Consider the following 27,995-nt stretch of genomic DNA (forward strand, 5'->3'; position numbering starts at 1 on the left):
CTGAGTGAGGCTCACATCTCAAGCTCTTGAGACCATTTTTTCCCATTAGGATGTCTCTGATATAGAGCCTGTTTGTGTTCAGGAAGGCAAAGGTCAAAGCAGAAGTTACAGGAGACTGAACCTCTGGCATCCTAGAAATGGCAAATACAATTCTTTTGGGCTTCTTTCTTTGTTTCAGAAAAGGCTGAAAGCATCAGGGGAGCAGTCTCTCCTGTCTCTTTCCTTCCCTTTCCTCTGCGCAGATTCTCTACTGGTCTTAAATTTCAGCACTGTGTGATCATGTCAACTTGTTTCTCATATAACACTGTACCTGATGTTTGTTTCCATGCCCGAGTGACATCCATACTGACATTGTGATTCTCAAGGATTCCTTATATCTCTCTCCTTCACAGCTGTTCCAGTAAGGCTGTGCTAGTCTCTTGCATGCTGAACATGCAGGGGTGCTTGTCAGCCTGACTGCACTCTGTCTTTTATGAACTAGTCCTCTCTGAGGAATGAAATCCAGGCTGTTGGAGAGGAAGCTGAAAAAACTTTTGGGATTTATCAAGCTAAGTTTTATGTCATTCTCTTCCTGCTGCCTCATAAGCAAAATCACATGGACCCTGCTGTTGAATTAGCACAATTACTTGGTCTCTTCTAGAGATGTCTGTTTTACACCAGGCCTGAATATGATCCTGTGCTTTGGCTGCTGAAGGGAGGAAAGCTCCTTCCCCTCAGTTTGACTGCTTAGAGAGAATGGAATGTGGTACTTGGTTCTCCTCCAGGCAGAAAGATGCAGTCAGGGACATGTTCTGTTTCCAGATCAATGCAAGAAGCCTTGATTCTCAGAGACATTCCTGGGAGTCGCAGTGCTTCATGCTTGCTCTGTAGCTGACCTATGCCATCATCCAAGTGATAATATCTCCTTTCCTTCTTCCTTTACCCCCGATGCCCACTTGATCCTACTAGCTGTCAAGTGACATCAAGGCATGGCACGTGTGCTTCAAGGAGTGCATAACACTGAGTACCAGGGCTTGGATAGCCCATATAGGAGTTTGGAGGAGAATGACTTACTCTTATAGCACCCATTTCAGGTTAGGTGGGGCTCTAAATGGCTCTTTTTACATTACCTTTTTATATGAGAGAAAATACTTGCTTTGCTGTAGTCTGACTTTTCCTTTTGTTGGAGGCTCATGGGAATGCAGGGAAGTGCTCATATACCACTCTTTTTTGCATTTGTTCTTAAGATCTAATTAAGACATTGTGTTTGTTTTTAACGTGATCTGCAATGCATGCTGAAGATCAACTATTTACTTCAGACCTTTAGTCCAGGTGTCTGGCTCTCAGTGGAGACAAACAGTTCCAGCCCTGACAAGCTGCTGGACCAAAGGCACAAAGGGGGGAAAAATACCTACCCAGTGCACCAGGAAACAAAGTAAGTCTATGAAAGCACAGTGGGGAAATCTTGACTATGCCTTTTGCCTGTCATAGGTGGGGGAGGCAAAGTGCAGAAAACACTACCAAGTAGATACGAGGCTCTCTGTTTCTCTTGCAAAGGAGGAAAACTGCCCTTGGTGAGTGCAGAGAACTGTTGAAGAGGTTGCTAGAGTTACTATTCTCACTGATGGCCAGATTTCCCAGGGCTGGTCAATAGCTGCTGCCTTATTCAGTTCCCGAATTCATAGCTTCAAGTGCATGCTGAGGGTTACTCAGACAGGGTGCTCTAAGGTGCAATGAGTCCTCCTTTCACTAATTCCCTCATGGACAGAGAAGGATGTCTTCCAGAGGAAGGCATTGTCCAGAGTATCATTTTGGTTCCAACCAGCTCCACACCAGCTCTGCCCATCTTGGACTATAAAAGAGGTTTAAATGGTGCAGCACTGTGCCAGAAACCAGAGCAGTTAACAGTGAGAGTGAGTTTATAGAAAGCAGGAAGATGGAGTTTTCATTTTTTCCATTGAACTTTTGGGAACAGATGGAGAGTTGATGAGGCAAATATCCTGGAAGGGACAGCATGTTTCAAATGTTCCTTAATGTCTTCCCAGTCTGCTCATAGATTCATAGCTCCTGCCTGTTCAACACAGGGCAGTTAGTATAGGATGTGAAAACTTCAACGCCTCCAGGCCTCCAGAGGTGGATGAGGCTTGTTGAGCTATGTATTTTGGGATAAGGAACTTTTGATACATCGGGTCATGGAGTAGCTCATGGCATGATGGACAACATTTTTGTTTACTTCATTCCAAGTCACTACAGTGAAGGGTCTGGACTTTCTGGATACAGACAGTGACCGAGGAGCATCTTGACTGAGCCCTGTACTGATGGTAATAGGCCAGTCCTGCCTCTCTAAATGGCTAATGTTTGTGTTGGTTTGGGGTTTTTTTAATCTGGTTATAAGCCAAGAAAAATCTAATCAGAGCCCAGTAGTACACTCAGCAGAAGTCATTATCATTACTCAGTCATCCAGTTGCCTTCTTTGCTCTGACAAGAAATCTTGGTGTGGTGGGAGGGGATGGGGGAGGATCAGCTTTGTCTCCTTGAAAAGAGGTTCAAGCACGTTTCCTCTCAATACACCTCTACCCAAGTGTTGCCCTTAGAGGACAGATTTAAAGTCAGTGAGGCCTTCAAAACTCTGTGGCAACCACAGTTTGAGGGAGAGGAATCAATGAGAAGGGGGAGCTTAAACCCTCATTAGGTCCCAAAGGCAATGACTTTCGGCTGTGAACTGTGAGATATGATTACTCTCTCATTAGCTTTCATAGTTAAAAATCTAACTGGTTAATAATTACAGCCAGCTGGCCAAGTTAGAAGCAAATCCAAATTTCTCCTCAGCCTGGTGTTTTGGGTTGGATCTCTACTTATTAATGGCACACACAGCAAGTACATTGAGCAGAATTGCTGGAACTTAATTTCCATGAATACCCAGGCTTGTCTACTGGAAGACATGTTGCTACTTTTGGCTCTATAGTTTTATTCCTGGAGAACAGAGCTGTGGGTAGCCTGATTTGATATTCACTTGTCTTTAGCAATTAGGGTGCAGGGAAAAGTATTACAGAAAAACAGTGAGATGGAGAGAGAGAACAGTCTGAATTTTCTTTGTCGCTTTTGTTATTTCTGCTAGTTCTTTATTGCAGTCCTACCTCTCATTTTTTACACTCGACAACCTACCAAATCACTGTCATTAGAAGACACAGTAAACTAGGCTGCTGACACAGAGATTATGCTAAATATCTCAATATTTTGAATCTGAAGAAAAATGAGAGAATTTTACAAGAATCGGCTTCCTTGCATGTCATATAGGAGATTATTTTGTACTGACCATACCTTAAGGTTAATTTAAGCTCTACAACACAAAAGTAAGGTTAAGAGCACTGGTAAACAGTTAGTGCCATTACAAAAGCTTTTAATATTGATTGGGCTATATTCTGTTACCTTCACAGCCAGCAGTGACTTTCACTGAATGTGGTGGATCAGTAAGTATGGCTCTAGCCTAAACTAAATGTGTTACAAGAAGTGCCATTGGTGGTCTTCTGTACTGGAGGAAAAGAGCCTGGGTTCTCCTGCCATACACAATCCAGTCATCACTGAGCATAATCCTTGTGTCTCACAGCCCAGTTTGGCACATATGGCACAAGTAACTGTATGCAAGTTTTGCTTCCATTTTGCCAGAGTGTAAGTGGCAGTACAGGGTACAAAGGGCTGGCGATGCTTATGTGCAGGTGAGGATGCATGTTTTGTTGATTTCATGCTGTAACTGCCATTAATTTCCTTAGGACTTGGGTAAGCATAGCTGAACCCTAAGGTTTTTCCCTGCAGTGTTGTTTTTAGCAGGTCCTGAATTGTACAAAATTGCCTGGACTAAGGTCAGCAACTGTTCAAGGTAGATGGGCAAGGTTATACTTTCTTTTATGCATGAGAGTTTAAATAGGTTGGCAGATCACTGGGAGCTGGGAGACCTGCTACTCAGGTGATTGCTGAACAGCTGATCACTCCCAGCGTGTGTTTGTGTGAGGCAGTGCTTTCCAACTCCTGCTGAGTTTTCCAGTCAGAAGACGAGAGCAGCAGGAGCCATGACTCTCAGAAATATTCCTTAAGATGCTGTAGATCCCAAGTCCTGGTAAACCGTGATCCTACCAGGTAGTATTTTTTTTCTGTATTAAATGAGAGATTACCAGGCTACAGCATATCTCTTACCTCCAAAGGCCAGAAGGGACACTAGGACAGCTCTTCAGTCTTCAGCAAGGAAGACAAATTCTGCATTTGTTTTTTTTCAGCCGTTTGAGAAAAATTTTCTATCAGTTTGTCTTTAGCCTGTGATGTTCTCTCTGTACACTTAGTAGGTTATGTGCTTTCACTGAACTAATACACTGAGGTGGTTTAGACCCTGCCGGGACCTGAGACCACATTTCCATCGTCCCTCCCCCACCCTTGGACCTGACGGGGCAGGGAGTGAGATACAAACGCTGGGGTGGAAATAAGGAAAGATTTAATACAACAGTGTAAGAAATAATAAACTGAACAACAACAATAGCAGTAACAATAAACAGTAGTAACAATGAACAGGACAAGAGATATACAGAGGTATACCACATGGATAGAGCAGCAAAGGGTGGCGATGACGAACCAAAGCCGTCCCTGCTTTTTCCGCACTTGGGCGTCTGGACCTGACTTCAGCATGGTATTGAATAACCTGGCTACAGCTCCCTCCCCACTGCTGGGGAAACTTAACCTTATCCTAGCTGAACCAGGACATACACACATTGTTACGAGGGCATATTGCTAGCCCTTAACTTCTTGTGCCATGCAGACTTGCTGCTACTGGCAAATTAAGTTCTTAATGTAGAGCTCTTAAGAGGTCCATATACATCTTTACAAGAAGTTTTGCTCAATCTCTGGTGACAGTCTGAACCCCTTCATGCCATGCAGATTCAGCTGTAAGTGCTTCCTGAGTCCTTGAGCAGTTGCACCAAGCTGCCTGGCAGGTTGTAGGGGCTGCTGGCAGCAGTATTTCATTCTGTGGGGACACTGGTTCCCATAACATCCAGCTGGGGAGAACTGAGCTGCGGAGTTCAGGCTCAGGTCTGAGGCATCCAAGGGGATCTGGGTGTTGGGAGCTTTGGGGCAAGCTAGGGCTCATCTCTGAGAGCAGAGAGGGTGCTGTAAAACTCCCCTAACCAGAACCTGGGTGGCTGTTCTGTAGCAAAGCAGAAGCTCCAGCCCAGCAGGATGAGGATGTTGGGTGAATGGCTTTGTTCTCATTCATGGTACTGGGTGGAAGTCTAGCAGCAGAATGTTATTTTGGCTGAGGTGGTTGGGTTTGAGTTTCGGTTTTTTTTGCAGTTTAAACCCTAGAACTCAGAAGGAACTGAACTAAACGCATGAGCATGTTGTAAGTTTGCTTGCATTCCTCCGTCTGCAGAATCAAGTAAGCTCAATCACTTTTGCTCAGCATCTCCCAGGTCTATCCAAAGTACCTCCGTTTCTAAACTGCACGTCACAGCACCTCTTTGACCTCTTCTGGTTGCTGGAAAGTCTAGCCTCATGGCATATTGGGATGGCATAAAGGAAATACTATGGCTGTGTGACATTTATCAAAACACAAAAGCTGTATGGATTGTGCAGCAAACTTTCTAGGGTACCTTATAACTGGAACAACCCACTCCCTCCAGTGAAAAGATTTGTTTATGACTTTTGTAGCAAAACAGACATGATGAGACTAGGTTTGTCCAGTGGCTTCCAGAGCAGTAGTCCACAATATCCCAGAACTGGTATCTGCCCCATTATGTCAGAGACTTCCTTTGTTATGCAAATGTTTCATCTCTTTTGCTATTTCCTTCAGCTGTTATGGTGATGGTATCTTTTGCAAAGACATGGGTATTATGGGGGAAAAATACAGCAGTGATTGTGCTGCAATGTACAGTACACTATTACTGTGGGTTGATGGTTAAACAGCAATACTTCATAAAGCTTTTTACCTTCACTCAAGGTTGACTTTGGAAACAACCAAGCTATGTGGGCTATGTGGCTGTGCAGCCGTGGAAAGCTTGCTGCCCAGTTCTCTCTTCACCCAAGTGGAAGAGCAAATTCTGTGAAAATGCGATTTTCCATCCAAGTGCATCTCTGTAGCAGAAACTCCTTACTCCTTGCCAAGCTCTTTGAAAGTTGTCTAAGCTGGTTCCTGCGAAGACCAGAAGTGTTTGAGACCCAATCCTTGATCTGAACTTTCCTATCTAAGTTTGAATTTGAGCCAGCCCCTGGATCCTTCCCTAATTTGCTTCTCCCTAGGTGCCATTCTTTCATTAACTCACTGTTATTTTTACAGTATGATTTCTACTCTCAGCATTTTAATTGCAATTATCTTTATTACCTGAAGACAAACTGTCAGAGGCTTGTTTATAAACCCCTGCTACACATCAAGCAGGGCTTCCAGCTGACACACTCTCATGTGGTCCAGGCCCCACAACAGACTTGAAAGGGATCAAGGATGTTTTCTTCTGGTGGTGAGGAAGGTCTCCTGTTGCATACTGTTGTATAAACAAGTATGTTTCAAGTAATTGGAGCTCGTGATGATTGCACAGCTTATTTTGGACAATGTTGTGAGCTTTTTTTGTTGGCTTTCCTTGTTTGTTTTTGAGAACAACATGGGGGTTTTGGGGTTTGTTTGGGTTTTTTTGCACAGAGGACAGCTGAGTCTGACCACTCAAAACACAGTGTTTTCCATTATCCTGTATTCTGAATGTCGGTATGTCTGAAATAATCCTCTTCCTCCTCCACCTAAACCAAATACACCTGACTTTTAAAAGGGTTGGCTTCTAAACCTAGATCCAGACCTGAATTTTGCAAATGGTCTCTGATATCTGCTTGGGTAAATGAAACCAAAATCCCAGGTGCAAGCTCCCCAGCATTTGTCTTTTGGGATGTGGTAGTGAATGTGGGCTCAGGGGCCTTTTGTCTGCTATAATTAGGACTACCAGTGGCATGTTCACACAGAGGTATGGGATTGGTCTTAAATGAAGTAAGGTAGAACAACATTTTCCAACCTCTTCTAGTCCTTTAGCCAATATACCAAGGCAGAACTGTGCCTATATTGGCTAATAATTAAGTGCCTCATTTGGTAGGAGCTAAGTATTAGGATGCTAAAAGGTATATTGGGGAGGAAAAAGGAGAGCTTATGTTGCTGACAGAACCTCAGTCAGTGTTTCACAGTGCATCAGTATGGGTTTATGTGTGTACGTATTTGGAGACCTTTGTTCTGTGTCCTTCAGTAACATCTTGCTAAAAGAATCTGCAGCTAGAGTAAGCACTGACACACACAGCAACCTTTGCTCTACTCCCTTCTGCAATCAGCAAGTCTTGCCATCTGCATTGCTTTCTAGGTCTTATTTGAATGCTGAGATGCTCGCCTTGCAATAATTTTCAGTACATTTTTTCAGTCTGTGAGTTTGGCAGCAATCAGTGCCTGTACATGCATATTTGAGGAATCAAAATCCAGAGGCAGGCTGCAGATAGAGATACTCTGAAGTGTCAGTTGCAAAAGCCAGAAGTGCTTTGGTGCACAAGTTGCTGTAGTCTGATGACAAAGGACAGTACCAAGAGACTTAAGGGTCTCTTTCAGATTATTTCTACTATTAAGTCACCATTTGGTCTTGCATGAACCAGCCTCCAGGGTCTCATTTCAGGAAGTCTTGGTCCCAGCTGTTCTGTAGACATTTACTGTGGAAGGAAGGGTGATCCTGTGCTGCTACTCACCTTCCTTACCAGCAGGCTGCCCAGGCCTGGCGATGTGTGAGTATACCCTCACTTCTAAAGGCTGACACCACTTCCACTCCAGTGCAGGTCTTAAGCTGTGTAAAGGGGAGCCAGGCTGCACTGTGGTGGGGGCACTCTACTCTAGGAACACCCTAGTACAGCTTGTGGCTTAAAAGCTGCTTTTATGTCTGTGATGATGTCCGTGGAGTGGGCATATCATATGCAATAGCCATGCAATCACTTAGTTTCCCTTTGTGTCATGACAGGCATTTATGCAACAATCTCAGCTTCCAAGTGCAGAAGCTTTAGCTGCCCCTTTAGCTCCTATCCATTGAAATAGGATCCGCCATATCAGTGCTAATGAAAATATTTCTTCCTTGACAAGCAGATGCTGCCTGGTTTAAAAAACAAAAACAAAACCCAAAAAAGGTGCTTTTTCAGGTACTTTCCCTGTAGTTTAATATTCTTCAAGGTCTGTCTGTCACTTCCGTTCTGAAATGCGTCCTATACCTGTGCTACCATGGAGTGTCACATCCAAACTTTCTTGCTTTCCTTTCCCCAGCTCCAGAGCTGCAGGAAAAGTCAGTGTCTTTCGTGATGACAGTGGCAGGGGAGTGACAGGCAGGCTGGGTGGGGGTGGCTGATGGTGAGCAAGCCTAGTGACAGGATGGGGTGACTAAGAACCAGCTGGCTAATTAAAGCACAGCAGTAGGAGGAGCAAAGTATTTAAGGGTGCCAGAGAGAGAAAGAGCGATGCCTCCACAAATTTCTTGTTACACCTCAGCAGCCAAGTGACTGGGCAACACAGTGAAGGGTTTCCTTAACTCTTTCATGCCTCTTATGGAGTGAAATCAAGGGACTGAGAAAATGGCACCATTAACTGAAAAGCCTGACTTAAGGTAAGGACACTGGTAAGTTTCTTAATCACAGTTAGTCAAAGCTGGCTCTCCTGAGCTGCTGTGAGATGAACTCCTAGGACTTTACATGGCACTGGCATATGCTAATGTGCACTGAGTGGGTAGGACTGTTGGGGCAGTACACACTGATTTTCAGATTGCTTCTTTCATTTGGATACGTATTTCTAGTTGCTTGAAAAGAGAGAAGATATCAAGGTTGTCGTTACGTGGGTTTGTGTTATCATTAAGGGAAATGGGCAGGTCCTTCCCTCCTTACTCTAGTAACTGGATCTTTCTCCTGACTGTTTTTTGGGAAGGAGGGATTGAAAGCAATTCCTGAATGCTGATTCTGAGGCAGTTGCTAAAATGAAAGTGATGAGAATAGATGTGGAGTTCTCAGGAATATGGGAATTTGGTCACCTGAGGCTGGAGGAGTCAGAGGGAAGTGAAGGTGAGGACTGGCTTCTGAAATGTAATTTTCTGCTATTACTGGAGATACTTTGAATGTCAGACTGTTGCTTAACCCAGGAGTTTGGTTTTCTCAGAGTGTTTTCAGTACTGAGTAGAGGAGCAGTCACAGTGTTCTACATACCAGTGTGTAGGTGACTTTAGAGGCAGCACAGTCCAACAAGGCTAGCAAGCCAGCACTCCAGCCTGAATTTCTTGGCAGGCACAGGTTTGCTGTCTGGCCTTGGATGCGTGACAGTGACCAGCTGTCTGGTCTGAGTTTAGTGGGACCCTTCAGTGCCTGACATTCAGGTAGATGAACTGGTTCCCTGGCAGTTTTTTCTAGTGTAGCAATACCTTCACGTTGGCAAAGGCTAAGGAGAGTGACCCTGTCTAATTTCAACTTGCATTCCTAGGCTTGTTAAAGGTGTTTTGGGAGTATTGTATGCCTAGATCCCCATATGCATTGGCTAGACTTAGCTTTATGTGGTTCCCTGGAGGTCGTTGTGGTTGTGTGTAAATGTGACCATCTTTCAAACTGTTTTTGCTTATTCTGAAACTATAAAAAACAACCTGTAAGACGCATACATGCACCTTGTTACACTGTGCCAGCTTAGCTGATTTCAGATGTTGCACAAAATAGAGGCCTGAATCTTCCATCTCTTGTGAAATGGGAATATCACCTATATACCTTGAAAAGGGTTAGCTGTTGCTTAGTGCATGTTTGTGCAGAACTTCAAAATAACTAGTGCTAGCAGAGATCATAATTAAAAATTAACGTTTGGTGTGGTTGCCACCATGAGCACCCGTTAATGCCTGTGCAATTCCTCTGCCTTACACAGCTAGGAATCTCAGGATACGTTTGAGATGGTATAAGGTGGTCTGTAGCATTAAAGGATCTGGTTTATATGTCAGAGGTGCATCAGAATCTTCTCTCTACCCTCATTTTCGTTTGTAATCTGGATTTGAATTGTGTAACATTAGTCACTCTCTAATTAGTATTTCTACTTAGTGCAACTTCCTCTTTACTACTTATGTTTGACAGTGTGTGACAGAGGTGAAGACAGCCTTTGTAGTCTTTGTATATACAAAATCATGCAAGAGAAGCTGCTGGTTGTTGTTTAGATGATCTAATTGATTGTATCTGTAGAATGCTATTCAGTGTAGTAAATGCAATGTAGTGTTTGTGTCCCTCAATTCTGCAGTCAGCTGAATGGATCCATTGTTATACATAATTAGGGCTTCTGGAATTTGGGTCTGTTTATTTACAGCAATTGTTCAGCAGAGGCACAAGTGGCCCCATATCAGAGGTGTACAGAGAGTTAAGTGCAGCACGCAGAGCACCCCAGCTGCACGGTTCTTACAAGTCGTCTCATAACAGCTTGAACTCAATTAATCTGTTTCTTCCAGCTGAAGTATAAAACCAGCATCCTCTTGGCTAGGTGCAGTCATTGCAGATTGTCTGAAAGATTGCCCTTTTGCAAAAAGGTAAATCTGGTGTCATTGAATTAATTACCCCTTAACTGTAAATAAATCCCAATTTCAATAGTTAACGTGCTCCCAAATTCCTGTATGACTCTCAGTTAAGTGTCCTGAACTGTCCCGGGTTGTGGTATGCTGTTAAATCATTTACAGCTTTCCCTCTGGAGTTTTCATCCAGAGAGCTGTGCCCAGCGAGCTCCCTTGTATAGTATGTACATCAGCTTGTTTGTAAAGTGCTTCCATCTATTAAGTGTTAGCATATGTATCACGGATAAATCTGAGAATAAATCTCAGCTGCTGCTGTTCTCATGCTGTGCTTGTGTCTCCTGCTAAGATGAATATAAGGTTTTATTTAAAAATATCCTAGAAATTTTTAATTTTCTTTCTGAAATGTTAAAATGTTCATGTGAGCTGCTTGGGTGTATGGGTGTGGCACAGAGGCATTTGTTTTTTTGGCAGACATGAATAATACATGGACCCCAGATACTGTCACCATGACCTCAAGCCATCACATAAAAACCCAAAGGACAGTCATGACAGACTCAGAAGGAAGTCCTAGCCTAGTTACAGTGTACTTAAAATCTATTGTCATGAGAAGAAATGTTTTCGACTGTAAGGCTACTGATAAGAGCAGTTAACTTATCCAGAGGGAACCAGTGATGCACTGCATGTCAAGTTACTCTTCTGTCTGCTCTGTGCCAGACAACCCTCTGGACGACTGTTTTCCAAGCCCTGTGTCTGTTGCAGAGCAGGAGGTTGATGGCTCAAGCAGGAGCCACCTTTCATCCCCACAACCCTGCAGGTATAAATCATTGTCACTTAATAAAGGTTTAGTGGCTGATATGAAATTATTCCATTCTACTTCTTTGCAGGGAGGTCCCTGTAGACATCAAATCACTATCTGAATTAGCAATGACCGTAGAATTGTTTTTAGCAGACGGGCCAGAATTAAAATGCACCAAAAAAGCTGATTGACCTTTTAAACCTTGCTTTTCAGCTGTTGGGCATGTCAGTTATAGGCTTTGCTTTCTGGTTCTGTGACATTAAGCAGAGTTTAGACTTTGTACTGCCAGCCTTTTAAAATCTTCTGTGATTTGCCAGATTTTAATGAGATGGGTAACAGCATGCAGACCAATTGCTTTGGAAATACTTGTTTACAGGCTTGCAAAATTAAGACCCAGAGGTGCAATCGCTTTCTAAAAATGTATGGATGACCATGAGCACAAGGAGGGAGAGCTGCTTAGACAGAGAAGTTGTGTTGGAGCAAAACAATTTAGCTGTAGCTGTTCATGAATTAAATTTAGGTTGCAAATCAGAAACAGCATTCAAAAGCCATAAGTGGAATGAACTCTGGAGCAGGCTTGCAAGGAGGAGCAGTGAAAGCGAGAAACCTTACCAGTTTTAAGCTAGAATGTGAAATGTTCTTGCACAGGATTGTATAACACAATTGCCTGCAATAGCATGGGCGTAGGCCTGATGACCCAGGAGATACTTTTCTGCCCTCTGCTCCAAAAGTGGTGACCTTGAACTGAGTTAGCTCAGGTCACAGCTAAACTTTGTTTACTCTGAAGTTGATGACTGTAGGATGACTTAGTTCAAAAGCATCTCTGAGTTCTTAAAGCCACATGTCCTAGTTTACATTTCCTATTGGACTTTTATTATTGAGTGGCACTTTCCTCTTAAAATTGCACAAAAGCTGGTACATATGCCCCAGCTGACTTAATTTTGCCCATTAGGAAGGAAACAAATATGCACCATATTTAAAAAAAAAAAAAAAAGCAATATGAAATGTGCTGTGTTTCATTCTAACAGCTGTAAATTCAATTATTTATAAGAACACCTTATCCAAACTCATGTTCTATGCCGCCATTTGTTTCATTTAGTGAGCTTTCACTGCTCCCTCTCTACTGCCTTAACAATCGCTGAAGAGCGTGGGGAGACTCTTTTGTACGGAATTGTATCATTCTTCTGTGTGCACTGCTTGCTTATTCATAGTCTTCTCACAACATTTATTCTTAGGAGAATAATGTCTTCTGAAGGAATGACAGGATGTTCTTTAACCCTTAAAATAAAAATTACATATTTCAGTATTTCAGGATAAGAGAATAATACTTGGAGAGAGAGCTGATTCCTGGTCTACTGTATGCTAGTTGTTTTTTTCTTGCTACATTTTATGTGATACAAAGTGAGAAGTACAGAGGAGATGTGCTTTCCAGCAAGTTCCTTTAAGTAGAGAACCTCCTGGTAGGAGGCACTGGCTGCAGTGCAGCTCTTTGCACATTTCCTGGATTTGGGACTCCACATTGCAGGCATGGCTGGTGGAGCAGAGCACCTGGGTCAGGGATGCTGGTGGCAATGTGAGGAAGGGTCTGAGCTGGGGGCTAAATGAGTGAGTACTGTCTGTGATGTGTGAGACCTGACCAGGTGAAAAGTTTTGTGATTGATGATCATCCCTCAAGTCTGAAAGTCTGCCATTTTTCTAGAAGTCTCAACTTCTAGATTATACTAATATAAATAAGAAATTGATTTTTCATTTAAGTGCAGCCACAAAACACTTAAAGCTCTTGTATATGAAAAGAAAACTTTGAAAATATAAAAAACTCAGAACTGAGAAGATAAAGCAGGAGTTCAAATCAAATTCAAAGCAATAGGAATGTAACAGACCTGCACAGTAGTTTTTGAATGGTTATCTCATGTTTAGCAATTGTTTATGAAATCCAATGCAAGTAATCAGAGCTGTCCACAATAATGAGAGAGCAACCAAAAGGAAATAACTTTTTCCCACATGCACATTAGACCACAGAAAATAACCACCACCTGCAACTCTTAGCTGATTTACCAGTGATTTAAGGACATGTGTCCTTGCTCAGGACTATTAATGAGGTGTTTGTACCCCCTGCTATTGTAAGGGGAGTATTCGAATGTTTAGAGCATGTGAGATAATCCAGAGATTGCTGTGCAGAAGTAGTTACCACTTATCTGCATTCCTCCTAAATAGGCTTCTAAATGCACTGCTCTCTTTTCCACACCAAGTAGGGAAGGAGCTGCAGCCTTGGAAAAAATGTACTGGGGGTGAAAGGGAGGAAGGAAGCATTAAACATCTGTCTAGAGGTATGACCGAACTGTCAAGAAGTTGGTGGATATGTATGGACGTTGGCATGTTCAGGGTTACAGCTGCTGGTTTATGCCCTGAGGAATTCATTGCCTTTCATTATGTTTTGAATGTCTGCAGCTTTGAAGCCTTTGTTGCTATGTCTGTCACATTTTGAGAAAGGCATGAATTCCAGTCTGGCAAGGAGACAAGGGCTAGCTGGATAGAGCAGGGAGCTGCAAGAAGACACTTGGGGGTTTTGGGGTTGTTGTTCATTATTATTAAATTTATTTTGTTTTGCCTGATCTGGCAGTACCAGTTTCTCTGATTTTGATATTAACATAAGGTATGTAATTTTTGGTTTCCTTCGAAAGCCTCCCTTCTGAAGTGCTCCTTGTGCGTACTTGACTGCTTGTCTACAGGAATGGCTTGGCCATGTCTACAGGGAGGTCTCAAGGGGAACTGGGTGCAGCAAATGTTTCCAGATTCACCTGCTCCCACAGCCCATGGACAGCCTGTCTGGCCAGCCTGGCAGGGACTGCTCTGTCTAAGGATGTACCATCCAAAAGCTCATGGCACACTGACTTACAGCATGTACCTTCCCCAGTGCTACAGAGGGCAACACTTTGCTATACTGGGACGGTGGAGCCAGATGTGGTATCTGGCTGACTGTGTATCTGGTCTCAAGAGCAGCCTTAGGGCTAAAATAGGCCTAATAGGACTTCAGTATGTGGTTTGGGTTAAGCACATGGGAGACGGTTAGAATAACTGTAGCCCTGGTGCAAAAAGGGACTCAAGCATGTTTTAACTCCAAACATGAACCTTAATTTCCTCAATCTAAACAGCAGTTATTTCTACCTGCATGCAGCAAATCTGTATGCAGATCCTCAACTGATCAAAATAACTTTTAAATGGAGTTTCTGGAGTTACACCAACCCAGGCACTCAGGATTGGTTATGCTTACTCCAAGCACACTAATCCATTCTGTGTATGGAAACCTGCATCAAGTATGTGTTCGATTGAGTGCTTGAATAATGATGATTAGTTTCACAGTAAGTGGACACAATGTTTGTTATTTTAATTGAAATTCCATAATTGCTACTGTGTAGGAATATGTGAAAAAATAATTTTTCTAGATCTATGTCTAATGAGTTTGTACACCTCCTCCATTTAATTTTAGAAACCTTCTTTAGTTACCACCTTATTTTTGACTTCAAATCACTTCTTGTGAAAAATAATTTGTTCTTTTAAGGCCAAATAATTGTGGGGTTTTTGGTGTGAATTATTTCCTTAATGCTTTTCTTAATGCAATGAAGGCCAGTACAGTAAGCAATATTGAGATGCTTGAATCAAAAAGACATCACTGAAGTCAGAGTTTTACAGCAGTTGTGATGTCACTGTTTCTAAACAGGTATGAGACAGTTTAAAAAGTATAAAGCATGGGGTCACAAGTTTAATAGCTTGGATACTGCCATCGTGGAAGGGGACCCACGTTTTTCTGGGATTATAGCAGCAGTGGACCCTGTTTTGCTTAGGCACATAAACTAGTATTTCCTCTTTTGTCTCCTAAAAGGTAATATACTATATTTATTCTTTTTCCATGCCCTTTTTGTATGCTAGAGGAAAGCATGCAACCTTTTGGGGATGCTTGGAGTAGAAGAAACTTTCTGTTGACTTGCATGAAGCCCAAGGAGAAGGCCAGCACTAAGTCAAAACTACTCAGTTTCAGAATGGTTTTAATCATAAAGCTGAGCTGAGACTTACTGTAGTATTGTATCTTCTTGTAGTTTTCTCCTTGCCCTATGGAGGGACTTGTATTTATCCAGTGAGTTTAACTGGTAACAGTTTTCCATCCGTAGAAGAGGGTGATACTGTTACAAACCTCCTTACCCTGGAGAGCCTATCATTTTAGCCTGTTTTTTTTTTTCTGTTTTGCTTGAACTAAGGCATCTTTCTGTATATGGAATGTGCGGAGATCAGAAAGATCATTACTGAGTACATTTGTCTAAATTTTCAGGCTGCATCAACCATTACTATTTCAGGGTACTTATTGCTAATATGAAATGGTAGAAACAAAAAGCAGATACTCTACAGGCAGGCTATCGGGCAGCAGACCTTTAAGTTGGGCTCAGCTTTTGTTGTGGACTGGTTTTAGACTGCACCATCCACTTCACATTGTTTTACTGGGGATCAGCTTGGAGGTAGGCTGTATTCTGCCGAGCCTTCACCAACCCACAATGTTTATCTTATTTTAACAAAATATTTAAATAATTAAGTGTTGGCCCCTGTTGCTAGGGTGACATGCTGGAGAGCCCAGATATTGGCTGGTTTTACAGAGTGATCTGTTACTATATTTACTTGTTGAATTTTCTTTTGAGTATCTATTGAACATACTCCATTATATTCTGGCTGGTATGAAACAAATGCTAATGAAGAATGGGGATGTTTAAGGCAAGGGAACAAATTCAATTCCCTGAGGGCAATTTCCACCTCTTAAAATGTCCCACTACTGCCTCCAGTTCATGTAACAGGAAAGCAAGTATCTCCAACTCTCCTCTTCAGTTTCTTGTTTCTTTGAGCAATTTTCCTCTATACTTCACAAATTAGGGTCTTTGTTTATGTATGATTTTGCAGCTTCAGATACTGCTTCCTATTTGTGTCATAGAAACCATTAATTGGCTGGAGTCACACTTGATCTCTTTAGTCTCACACTCTCTTTAGTGCTAACTTTTGCAGGGTGGAAAGATAAACAAAATTAAAAGATTTGTAATTTAGCCTAGGACCTTCAGAGAGTTGAGAGACCTTGGCAAATGTGGATTTGTTTTTTAAAAATACTCCTCTTTGACTATTGAAACCAACATCTGTGGTGTGACATTAAGATTTGTTCATTTGCTACAGATATCGCATCCCCATGGGAGTGGGCAAAAGGCCCCACAATTGTCCTCTGTAGACTGTCATGACCATGAAAATTCACTTTTTCTCCTCTGGTCCCCATCTGGTAGTTTTTCTCTTGGGTTGGAAATTTCACTGTCTTTGGTCCCCGGATTAAAGCTTCTAATTTTGAAGTTTCACTTACTGGAGTCTGATCGGGGAAAAAAAAAAAAAAAAAAAAAAAAGGCAGACTTTGACACTGAAGTGCCATATGTAGGACCTATGGAATAATATTCCCACTTGATTTTAGCACCTTATCAATTCTTATCTGGAGTATTGTGTCCACGTTTTAGCACCACATTTTGAGAAAAATGTGAACTATTTGGAGAAAGTCTAGAGGAAAGCTCGGAGACTAATTGGGGTGTGAAAAATCTGATTGGGGAATTTGGCTTAAGCATTGATAAATTTTGAGGTTGTGAAGCACTGAAACAGGTTGCTTTAGGGTGATACTGGAAGTTTGTAAGAACTTGTTAGACAAACATTTGTGATCAGAGACAGAGGTAGAATTATTCAATATATCAGGAATATGGCTTTAGATGACCCTTGGAGGTCCTTTCTAGCACTGTTTTCTGTGTTTCTCTGAATTCACAAGACCCAGTTTTATTCATGTCAGTTGAGAACGTTACAGACTTGAAAAATCTCTCTTGAAAATCTTGTCACTGAACTAGATGCCATATGAGCAGACAGAGACAGTCCCTGTTTAAAACAGACTGTGATCCAGGTAGGCAAAGGAGAAACAGTGGTGTCATCCAAAGGAGATTTGTTTCTCCAAGCAACATCTCCTGAGATAGTAGGAATACTTCCTAGTTCATGAATCAAATAGTGCTGACCCGTGGCATCACCTTATAGTCAGAGGTTAAATTCAGTTGCAGAGGTTTTAACCCAGAAATAATCTGCTTCTTCATTTGTTTTACAGAGCACAAAGAAATTGATATTGCAAAAACTGTTGTCAATGGGCTGAGCAGCAATGGACAAGAAAAAGGTGGGTTAAGAGCTTCAGAGACATCTCTGCAGCTCCCCCTGCATGTCAGCTTCGTGATGTGGTTAATTTCCCGGACATTCACTACAGCCAGGGTTTCCAAATTTAGTTTACTTGGCTACTGATACAAGAAAAGCCTTGTGCGTGCACCGTTCCAGCAGCAGCAACATTTCTTAGCTCAACAAGTGTTCTTTGTCTCTTAAAGGTGGCAGGCTGGATGTGCCTCTGTATATTTTTAGTGCTGTACTGAGGAAAGCTGTGCACTACTTGTGAGCACCTGTGAATCAATATCTGGGTGTATTTAGACAGCATGAGTTTATGGGTGCCTATGTGTGAATCCTAGTAACTTCAGTGGATGGTTAAGGTTTGAGCCCAGGTTTAAAGGACAGTAAGTAATTAAGAAAATATAAAAATCTGTCATTAGCAACAACAGTTAAAACCCCAAACTTATCTAAACAAACCAGTCTTCAAATTAACAGGTTTGCAGTGTGCTTTATAGCATTCAATTTTGTACAGTGATGGTGTGTGTTTTGACAGGGTGAAAGTATGTGGTTGTACAGGTTGGTTTCATTTCCTTTCTTTTCCTTTGATGCCTTTTTATAGTGGTTAGTATTTTGACTGCATTGTGAATGGATGAATTCAGTCAGTTAAAGAACAGAACAGAATTAGGGTTGTTTCCTAAACCACAGGCCATTTGGATTTGGGATCTATTGTTATGGCAGGGTCTCCAGTGCTTGGGCAGAAGCATGAAGAACAGGGTTTGATTTGGGTTCCTCTTCTATAAAAATTTTAAAACAATCCCATCAAATTGAAAACTAATTATTTTGAGGTTTGAAAAAATTCTATCAAGCTGTCCCCCCATCCTTTTGCTTGAGAGGCCTTTTCTAGGTTAGTGAAGTCTGTGCTTTCCAGTTTTGCCAGAGACCACAAAGATCTGCCACAAGAGGGGGTGTACACACCACCCTGATGTCAATGCCTGGCTCAGACTGGTCCGGTGCTCAGTATTGGTGTGTAGAAATGTGGTTCCTCTTACTCCTTATTTTGCAGGCCTGAGAGAGATGTTGGGGAATGTGAGGAGGCATCCAGCATTTTCTAGTTAATATGTACAGAAAGCTGGTAGGTTTAAAGGAGAAAATCCTGACTCTGCAGAAATCAAGAGTGCAGCTCAAGTTAATCTGATGGAGCCATGATTTACAGGATTTTATCTTGGCAGATCCTGTTGAGCTTCAACTCTGAGTAGTTTTGCCTTTGCCTTTTTGTATGGCCACACCTCTGTTGGTTTTGGGTTTTGTTTCGGGTTTTTTGAGTTCCACAGGTTGAATGGAGCTTTGAGCAACCTGATCTAATGGAAGGTGTCCCTGCCCATGGCAGGGGAGTTGGCACTAGATGATTTGAAGGTCCCTTCCAACCCAAACCATTCCATGATTCTATGATTAAGTGCAATACAGAGTTGGAGAGAGGAAGTACCAGCTGATTTGGACAGTTTTGTAACAATTGCTATAATTTTTCACAGTGCTATGTATGGTTTTCCCTTATGTTTCTATATCATTAGTATGCTATCTGATGAATTCCAGTGGAAATCTCTTCACTTTACTGTTTAAATGGATGGACTTTTTCTGAAATTGATATTTTGATGCTCCCCTTTGGCATGAGGCTATTTTCAAGATGATTTCCTGTTTCACTTTCTTCTGTTGCTGAACTTGTAAAATCTGTGCCATAAAATTCAGAATTCATGTAATGTGGCGAGTTTAATGTTCATCTTTCAACCTTTCAATCCTTGTGTTTTCACTTTTTGTTTTAACTGAGCCATATTAATGTTAACATTTTAATTTTTGCATGTAGTGTATCTCTACTAAATAATTATACTAAATATTGTTGATGGCTTCTAAAAACTAATGCTTCCAGGTTCTTTTTGCCTGCAGCATAGTGGCAGTCAGCAGTTAGTCAATTCAGTAAGCAGTTCTGTATGCTACATAAAACAGACATGTTCTGAATTAGGGCGAATGAAGGGATATTTTTAACAGTTGCATCACTGCTCTCTGGACTGCTTTTGTATTTGAAATTTCCTGCTGTTGTGTCTCCAAGTACATTAGAAGATTTTTGTGGCATGCTTCCCAAACTCTGTTCTTCCTTTTTCGGATGTGCCATTTACACTTTTGTGTTTGCAGCTGTTGATGTCCCTTTATGTACACGCTCTATTTCTGCCGTTAAAATAATCCCTGTGAAGAAAGTGAAAAGTTCTCCTCACCTAGTGCTGCCTACAGGTATCTTCTTCCTTCCTCCCCTCAGCCATGCATTAGTTGGCCATCATTTTCTTTCTTCTCTCTCTCTCTCTCTCTCTCTCTCTGCTTCACCCACATGCTTTGGCTAGTTTTCAGCTTCATCCTCTTCTCACTGTTTCCAGAGTTGTAATTTCATCGGTAGATTAAAATACAGTTAGGTCTCAATGGCACAATACACTGTTCTCAATTATGTTGTTCCTTTGCAGACATAATTGTGTCTACTTGAATCAGGGATCATTGTAAGCTCTTTTACTAATGCTCGATTGTGAATAATATTATTATTACTGCATTTTGAACCAAACTCCTGATGAACCAAGGAATGTTTGCTCTGTATCTTTAGTCTTTATGAAAGTAAATAGATGTCAGAGATGGAATTTTACAGGTTCAAGCATAGTTCAATATTGGTGGCATGGTTTTGGTTTTTTATACATCCACTGACTTTACAAAATTTTTATATGGATAAATAAGAATGTTAGGCTGTCTGGCACACCCTCCCTAAGCACATGTTTTCCCACTAAAAATACGTGATTGTTTTTTACTCTGCTGGATTTGGACAGTCAGACTAGTCTAGCTGATACTGCTTGTCTCTCCTATTCTGTCACACATGTGCTCTGTTGGACTAATATAGTGCTAATGTCATGTTCATTAGCATTTGCTGGATTTCTGTACTGAGAGATTCAGATTTTTGTTTTCACCTAAATTGTGAGAGAATTCAACATCTTACATATTTGTCTTCCTTTCCCAAATTGGAATAGTCTGACAATATTTTATTTTCAAACCTTTTCAAAACATTTTAATTTTTGAGTTCAAAACATTTTTTTCTGATTCTTATTATTTTAATTTGTTATACAGGTTTAATATGTTGTATGAAAATTAAAAAGAAGTACACTGATTCCCAAATGGATTCTCCTCTGGTATGATGGAGACTTTTTTGGCATGTCAAATTCTTAAGTGTGTCCATTTCTCTCCAGTGCCTGTGAAGGGAATCTAGGTGTAGAAGAGTAGGACAACAGCTATGCTGCTCTCTTCGTGGATGTCTGAATCAGGCCTGGTGACTCTCAACAGTATGTCCATGCCTCAGAGTTACAGTACTCTTGAAACTGGAGTCCCAGAGCTTAAACATTGTCCTCTGGTTTGGAAGTAGGTCTGTAGAGTCCCTAGACTGCATGTTGTGCTGTGTGGATGGGAATGGTAGCAAGAACTGGACTTGTGTCCTGGCGCTATCTGGATCAATGCAAAAATCAGTCAGAGAAGTCAACTTCTGTTTCACCAGGCATGTGGGTGACCTTAAGGCATGATCAGTTGTGTGGTACGAGTGCAAATGTGGTATATGTAAGGAATAATCAACATTTGATATATCTGTTTGGATTGTGTTTTCCCTCACAGAGGCTGCCTTAATGCTGCCTAAATTAACTAAAGGGTGAACTTCATCCTCCAATTCCGTACTTGTTCCATCCTTTCTGCAGTCCTAAGTGCGGATCTGAAGCTGTGCTTTTTGAGAAATCCCTAAAGCATTGGAAGCCCATGTAAAAGTTTGAATTGCAGTGATTCCAGCGTAGAAGGCTTTTGATGTGAGCCAGGTGTTTGACATTCATTGAGTCTTTCCCCTTACTGCTATTGTCCATCTGGCAGTATTGATGTTTCCTTATATTGTGGCCACCTTGGCTGTGGTGTGTGTGTTTTGCAACCTTAGATAAGGCATTGTCATGGTATATAGACACTATACTGGTGTGGATTTAATGGGGCATTATCTTACTGAAATCAGCTGGGGAATATCTGCACAAACATGGACTATTGTCAGTCCCGACAGAGGCCTTTGCCCCTCTGTTCAGTGTGAAGGCGTAACTTTGGTTATAATAACAGTTCCTAAAGAGGAGTTACATCCCTCCCCATGCAGAGATAGCACAATCATCACCATATAAAAATAAAAATCATCGTGTTGTCGTTTCTGTAATACAGCTCACGCTCAGTACCTCTTCAGGCTCTCTGTGTGGTGTCATGGTAGGACTAGCACCTTTTTTTAGGTAGGGCAAAGTGAAGTCTGGCAGCAGCTTCAGAATTAATAATAGTGCATGAGAAATGGTGGTGATGTGTTTTCCTGTGGAAGTATCTTAGATAAACGAGAGACTCTTTAGGCTTATTGTTTCTATAGGTATCGTAGAGGAAACAACTCTCCAGAAGGATTTTAAGTAAGGGAATGAAGGTAGCATTGAAGTACTGGTTTGCTACCACTTAAGAGAATGATAGGAAAACCCCCAAATCCATGGACTGAAATGCACAAAGGTAAGCCTGCACAAAAGTTGTGCTGAATCGGGCCTCAGCAAGGACACTGGCATGATCTGGTGTCTGTATAGGTGCATGTTAAATCTCCTTCTTGTTTTTGGGATTTGGATTCCTCTGTCAGAAGGTGAAACACTGCCATGAAACAGGGAGAGATGGTGAAGAGGTGGCTTGCAATGCATAGTTAAATTTAGCATAGTTACAAGATTTTATCTTCCAGTCATCATAAAACTTTTTTTTTCTCTTTCACTCTTGCACAAAAACTATTTTTAAGGCTTCAGCACACAAATCATTTTGCTTTATACCACTGGGACATCCTTATAGAAGAGCAACAGGTGTAATGGAAGAATGTCCTTCCTTGTATAATATTTCCACACAAAGCAGACCAAATAAAACAAATGGACCTGTGAAATTTGGTTCAAATACTCATCCTTTTTTCCTTCTTTCTTAGCTCTGTTACACTGACTCAGAACTTCTACATTCATCAGTTACATTAATATGAAACTACTATGACTTCTCAATGCTTTAAATAGAGAGCTAATCTTCATCTGCATAAACATTACTAGATTGATTCACCTGGAGGCAGCCATGCTAAAATTAATCCATAGAGCTCTGATGGCTCCTAATAGCTTTGTATCATCTGTTTCGATGTGTCTCCTCTGTGCATGTGCATTTCCTTTAGAAACAGATCCCACTAAAGTCTGCAGCGGAAAAGGAGCTGTGACCCTCCGGGCATCTCCAGCCTATGAAGAGAACCAGAAGATCACTTCACCATGTCCTCAGGATGTTGAGCCACCTGAAAGTAAGTGGGTGGAATGTTAACTGGAATATGTTACTCACAGTAACCTCAAGAGAGGTCAGTCCAGAGTCTTGGGGTGACTTTTTTTAGCTACAATTTAAAGCCCAAAATCTCATAGCGTAGTCAGAAGCCTCTTGCAAAAACCAGACCGGTGGAGGCAGGCTGGCTCCTGTTCTCTCCTAGCGCAAGTTTCATGACTGCTCACTCATTGGCTTAAGTTTGTTTACAACTCCCTTTTGCTGACAGAAGCACCAAAAACTCTAAAATCTTTTTTTTCCTGGCAGGCCCATATCACCTCCTTTTATGCCAGTCATAAGGTGGAACAGAAAGAGGCTGAGCAGTGCTGCTGCACTGTAGCATTCACTTGGGTTGTCAAGGGAGCGGGGGTGGTGTCCCAGACAGTGTCGCCACAGAGCTCTGCTATCTTTCAATAGCAGATGTGTAATTACTTAATTGTAGGAGACAGGCAAAGCGAAACAAACCTGGCCAGTGTCGTGGGTCTGGCAGAGTGGATGAACTCCCAAAGGCAAGATGCTGTTAAGGGGGGAGGAGGTCAAACTGGCTCTTGAAAGCAAAGCGTACATCATTTCTGACTCTATTGTTGGAGGAAGAGCAATTCCATTAATTCCAGCCCCAATGTGCTGCTTTCTGTTCTGTTTTCTCCTCCCGTTCTGCTCCACCCGTGACCTACCCTCTTTTCATGGTTGCCATTCTCTGTCTTCACTCCTACCCCCCACCATTGCCTCTCTCCTTTCTGTTGATGGCTTCATAAATTTCCAGCATCTTGAATGGCAATAAGTCCCCATTACTATGGAAATCAGCTCATTAATATTTCCTTTGCTTACTCTCTCAATCACTTTATGAAATGTACTTTGGAGCTGGAAGAGCTTTTGCATATAACTTAAACAGCAGAATGGGTAGAGGGGTGGGGAGGAGCCCAGTGGGAGGTAGGTAAATAGGTGATGAGACTAATGCATCTAGCTGCAGGGACTTGGTTGTAAAGTGACGTACTTTATAACTCACTTCATGCACATGCACTTAGTCTGCAAAACTGGATCTATGTGTTGGCAGTCCTTTCTCAGTTAATCATACATAGTGATGTTGATAAGGATAGATATGTCTCCATAGCTTGTATCATGTCTGAATACGAGGTCTCTACACCTCCAGTAATTTGCAGTGTCTGGACATGAAACTGCAGCTCTAGACAGTAGCTAGCTGGGCTGCCTTTCTTGCCTCTGAAATAAGAATGTCAATGCACAATTGTTTCTTCATTCCTCTGAATGAATTGCCTTGTGTTTACAAAGGTCAGAAACAAGAAGGGCATCATGTTTAGGGCTGGTCTCTATGGTAATTAGGCAGCCCTGTCAGAAAGCATTTTATGTGTGAAATGAAGTAGCTCAACTCTTAACTTCAATTGGTACATGTTTTCTGTAAATGTAATGGGTTATTTTTTCTCCCCCTTTCTTTTCCTCTATGCCTGTCCTCCACCCCCACCTCTTGTGTCCTTCCTTTCTATAAAATGCTTAGATCTGGAGCCAGAAAACCCAGGAAGAGGTACAAACATTGGCTGCTTATGTTGTTGCTTCTGTTGCTTTCTTGGAATTACTTCACGTTGCCAGGGGGAGGAAAAAAAAAAAAAAAAGGAAGAGTCCCCTCCTTTTGCTCATCCTGTAACTGGAGGGAATCCTCTGTGATCTGAGTTTTCCTTACCCTTGTAGATGATTGGAGCTCGTCATCTAACACTGATGCCAATGGGGATGCCCACCCATCTTCTCTGGCTGCCAAGGGTTATAGGAGTGTGCGTCCAAACCTTTCCTCAGACAGCAAGCCACAGGTAAGCCTTTCTTCTGTGACCCTGAGGGTGATCTTCTGGGTTCAAGCACTGGATACATGGTCAAGAGTCCTGAGTTGAACTCCAAGCTTTGCTGAAGACTTGGGTAAGTTGCTGTGCCTCAGCTTTTCCTACCTTTAAAATGGGTAAACACTGATATCATCAGAGTGCTGTGGAGCTTGTGTGTTCAGGCAGCCACAGTGTTTCTTTGGCAGATGAAGGAGGACGACAATGCATTTACAAGAACAAAGGTGCAGTAGTCATCTATTACTGTTTTGTCTTTTATGTTGGTCTATTTCCTAGAGGTTGCTGCAGGCTGAATGCAGAGTTACAACCTACATTAAAAACAAGGTATCAGGAAAGTGCCTTTCAGTTTTAACGCTGTAACTGATATAAGCCAACAAGGGAAAGGTTATTTGTACCTGAAGGTAAATTGTTGAAGTCAATCTGTTAAGTATAACTTCATCCTTTTTCTTTTGCGTGATCGGTCTGCACAAAAGCAGTCTGAAAGCTGATAAGGAAACCTTTAATTAAAAACTGATTTCTTATGTGAAACAGTCCCTTTAAAACCTTGTCCCCCTATCAGAGTGACTGCTCCCATCATCAGGGACCTATAGCAATGCCACAGAACAGACACCATTCCTGAAATTGTAAGTGGAAGAAGGCACAACTCAGATGAAGGCATGGGAAGGAGTAGCACCCTAAAGGAGAAAGCCATTTGCTGCCTGATACTTACAGCTGTCCTGTAGCCCCTTACTGATTTTGTTGATGAACAGCGTGCGCACTGGTGCACATAGTACCTCTTATACAGATCTCAAGGACTGCTGTCCAAACTAAGTGAAATGGAAGAAAATGGAAAACAACAATTGCAGTTGGTGAATTATTATTTCCTGATAATACTATGTAGCAGTAAAGTGAGGCTTCACCTAAGCTAGGGAAATGTTGTGGCACTCTGAAGTCTGCAGACAGAAACTACTGTCCTTAAGGAATCAAAAGGAATGAGCCTGTTCCAGAAGCAGAAGCCCTTCAGAAGGACCACTTACAACTCACTTCTCCACTCCCTTACACGTTAGGGAATGGGGGAAGGAGAGAGTAGCATGAGGACAGTAGATTTCAGGACAGCAGCTGTAATTATACGAAGCTATTCTAGGTCTGTATCCATGTAACAAGAACAGGTGCTGGCCACAACTTGTCATATGTAGATGAATTTAAAGGAGGCATTTCTTTTCAGATTTGAATGTTGCAAGCTGTTAAGGCATCTTCATTCTCTGGTTTTGGCCATTTTAGCAGTGGCTTAGCCAGTTTTTGCCTGTAAAGATACGACAACAGGATGTGTTTAAAACTTGATTTCATAGGCTCTAGAGGGTTAATTTGCAAGAATGCAGGGAGCTACTGTTCACTTGGTGGGTGTTTTAATTCTCTTCCTTTCAGTAGTTTATAGTTTTCAGCTACTGGCAACAAAGCAATAAATAAAATGAAACCTCTTTATTGCTAAGTTATTTTACTTCAAACCAGTTTGGCTTTCAGAAAAAATTCACTGTAATTGGGAGTTGGAGTCAGCAGGCAGTTGTGGAGCTAGCAACCTATATGTTGCAAGGTACCAAAAACAGTAAAGCTTTTTTTTTTAAATTTACTAGAAGCAGGATTTCTCTCTTAGTAATCTTGATTCTGGAGGCAAATTCTTATGAATTCAGTTCTTCAAGGAACTTTAATTGGTCTGGTCTTCTTGAAAGCATTTTCAGGACTGAAAAACCCTGAAGAAACTTTCAGAGCTAGCTTTTAGAAGGAAGAAATGCTGACTTTTTATTTAGCCAGCTGTGGTAGGCTATAGTATTCACATGATGTCTGCTTTCATTAGCACTGGGGAAACTTAGCAACCTTCATTTTTTGTCAGGGCACTTAACATGCAGAGATGGCTTACAGCTCTGAATTTGGCTTTGTGATTCAAATGTTCCCGGTGCTGGGAAATATTTAGTTACACAGGCATGAGCCTGGGTTTAGTTAGCCAGGATGTTAAATCTTGACTCAGGCTATCCCAGAGGCATGGTGGGTGTTGTTGTGCAGGCCTCTTAAAACAATACAGCACTGAGATTTATTTAGCCTAGAGAGTAATATGTAGTCATGGACTTGAGAGCTGGGTAAAGTTTGTGTGCTGCAGTGAGCAATGCTAAGAGGGAATGTGTGAGATGATGTATGTGAGTGAGTTCTGCACTGGCCTTTCCAGATACTGTATTTGCTTTTTGTTCTTGCTGTATTAAAACCTGCTTAACCCAAATCTAATGACCAAATTCATTCTTTGAATTTATTTTTTCCTTTCTTTTTCCTTTCATTTGGTGCTGCTTCCTCTCTCCCTCTTTTCCCTCTTGAATCTGACTGAGCAGGCCCTTGCTCCTCCCTGTCCTCCTCTTCCCAAAGAGGAGAGCTTTGCATGGCGTCCTCGCACTGACACTAAAGTGACCAACCTGTTGCCAGTGCCCATCATGGACTGTGTGTACCTGAATGCACCCAAGCCTTATACGCAGCGTGCATCACCAAATGTCAGTGCGCGGTGTTATTTCTCATCACCTACCCCATATGGGGCCATCCCCAGTGGTAAGCAAGGCTTGCCAGCAGGGTATTCTCCCTCTTCAGGCACCAAAGATGAGGTGCATGCTGGGCAGCCACTCTTGGGAAGTTGCTCCTCGTCAGATGCATCATCCATACAACACAACCCTGACAGGGCAGATCCCAGTAGTAAGGCTGGAATGAATTCCAGTCATGAGATGAAGGCGGATAAAAAGGTCACCAAACTATATGTAGCTTGTTTATCTAACAACACTTGCTCAGCCACATCTGAAAATTCCACTGGCACTGCACATGATCCAGCAGCCAGCACCAGTTTGGGCGCTGAGCTCACTCAGGCACCAGCCACCAACATTGTTTCCTCTGTAACAGATACTGGAAAGTCTCTTCCTGCTCCTCCTCCTCCTCCTATTCCTCCCAGGCCGTACTTTTACATTGTCCTCAGTAAAGACGCAGTTAGTTATGGTGCGGGCCAGCCCTCCTGGACTCAGTCATCACCTCCGCAAGCTGTGAGGGACAGAGTGCTAGAGCCCCAGAGCACAACTGCCACAGAGGACAGGATGAGAAAAGAGCCCTACCTTACTCAGCAGCGACAGCCACCATACAAGGCAATGGGACGCAGCATGGTACATGTTTTCTCCATAACCTTGTTTTCTTTCAGCTGTGTGAATGGTTCTTTAATTCATTACA

The 27,995-nt window shown here is 42.1% G+C and overlaps 1 protein-coding gene and 1 long non-coding RNA gene across 2 annotated transcripts in view; both read left to right on the forward strand.

Moving 5' to 3' along the window:
- LOC113481608 overlaps positions 1-3,477 on the forward strand; it is a 43,386-nt gene extending 39,909 nt beyond the window's left edge. The window contains exon 3 of the long non-coding RNA XR_003398711.1: positions 3,466-3,477. This is a non-coding gene — a long non-coding RNA (uncharacterized LOC113481608). The remainder of the gene's footprint in view (positions 1-3,465) is intronic.
- Positions 3,478-8,987: 5,510 nt separating this feature from the next.
- Positions 8,988-27,995, forward strand: part of SORBS1 (sorbin and SH3 domain containing 1) — a 78,740-nt gene continuing 59,732 nt past the window's right edge. Inside the window, exons 1-7 of the mRNA XM_026851467.1 lie at positions 8,988-9,072; positions 17,489-17,554; positions 19,720-19,815; positions 22,796-22,915; positions 24,440-24,466; positions 24,631-24,746; positions 27,125-27,931. Of these exons, the coding sequence (XP_026707268.1) occupies positions 8,988-9,072; positions 17,489-17,554; positions 19,720-19,815; positions 22,796-22,915; positions 24,440-24,466; positions 24,631-24,746; positions 27,125-27,931 (1,317 nt within the window). The remainder of the gene's footprint in view (positions 9,073-17,488; positions 17,555-19,719; positions 19,816-22,795; positions 22,916-24,439; positions 24,467-24,630; positions 24,747-27,124; positions 27,932-27,995) is intronic.

This window comes from Athene cunicularia (assembly GCF_003259725.1).
Source record: "Athene cunicularia isolate RWA chromosome 6 unlocalized genomic scaffold, athCun1 chr6_part1, whole genome shotgun sequence".
Taxonomy (NCBI): Eukaryota; Metazoa; Chordata; class Aves; order Strigiformes; family Strigidae; genus Athene; species Athene cunicularia.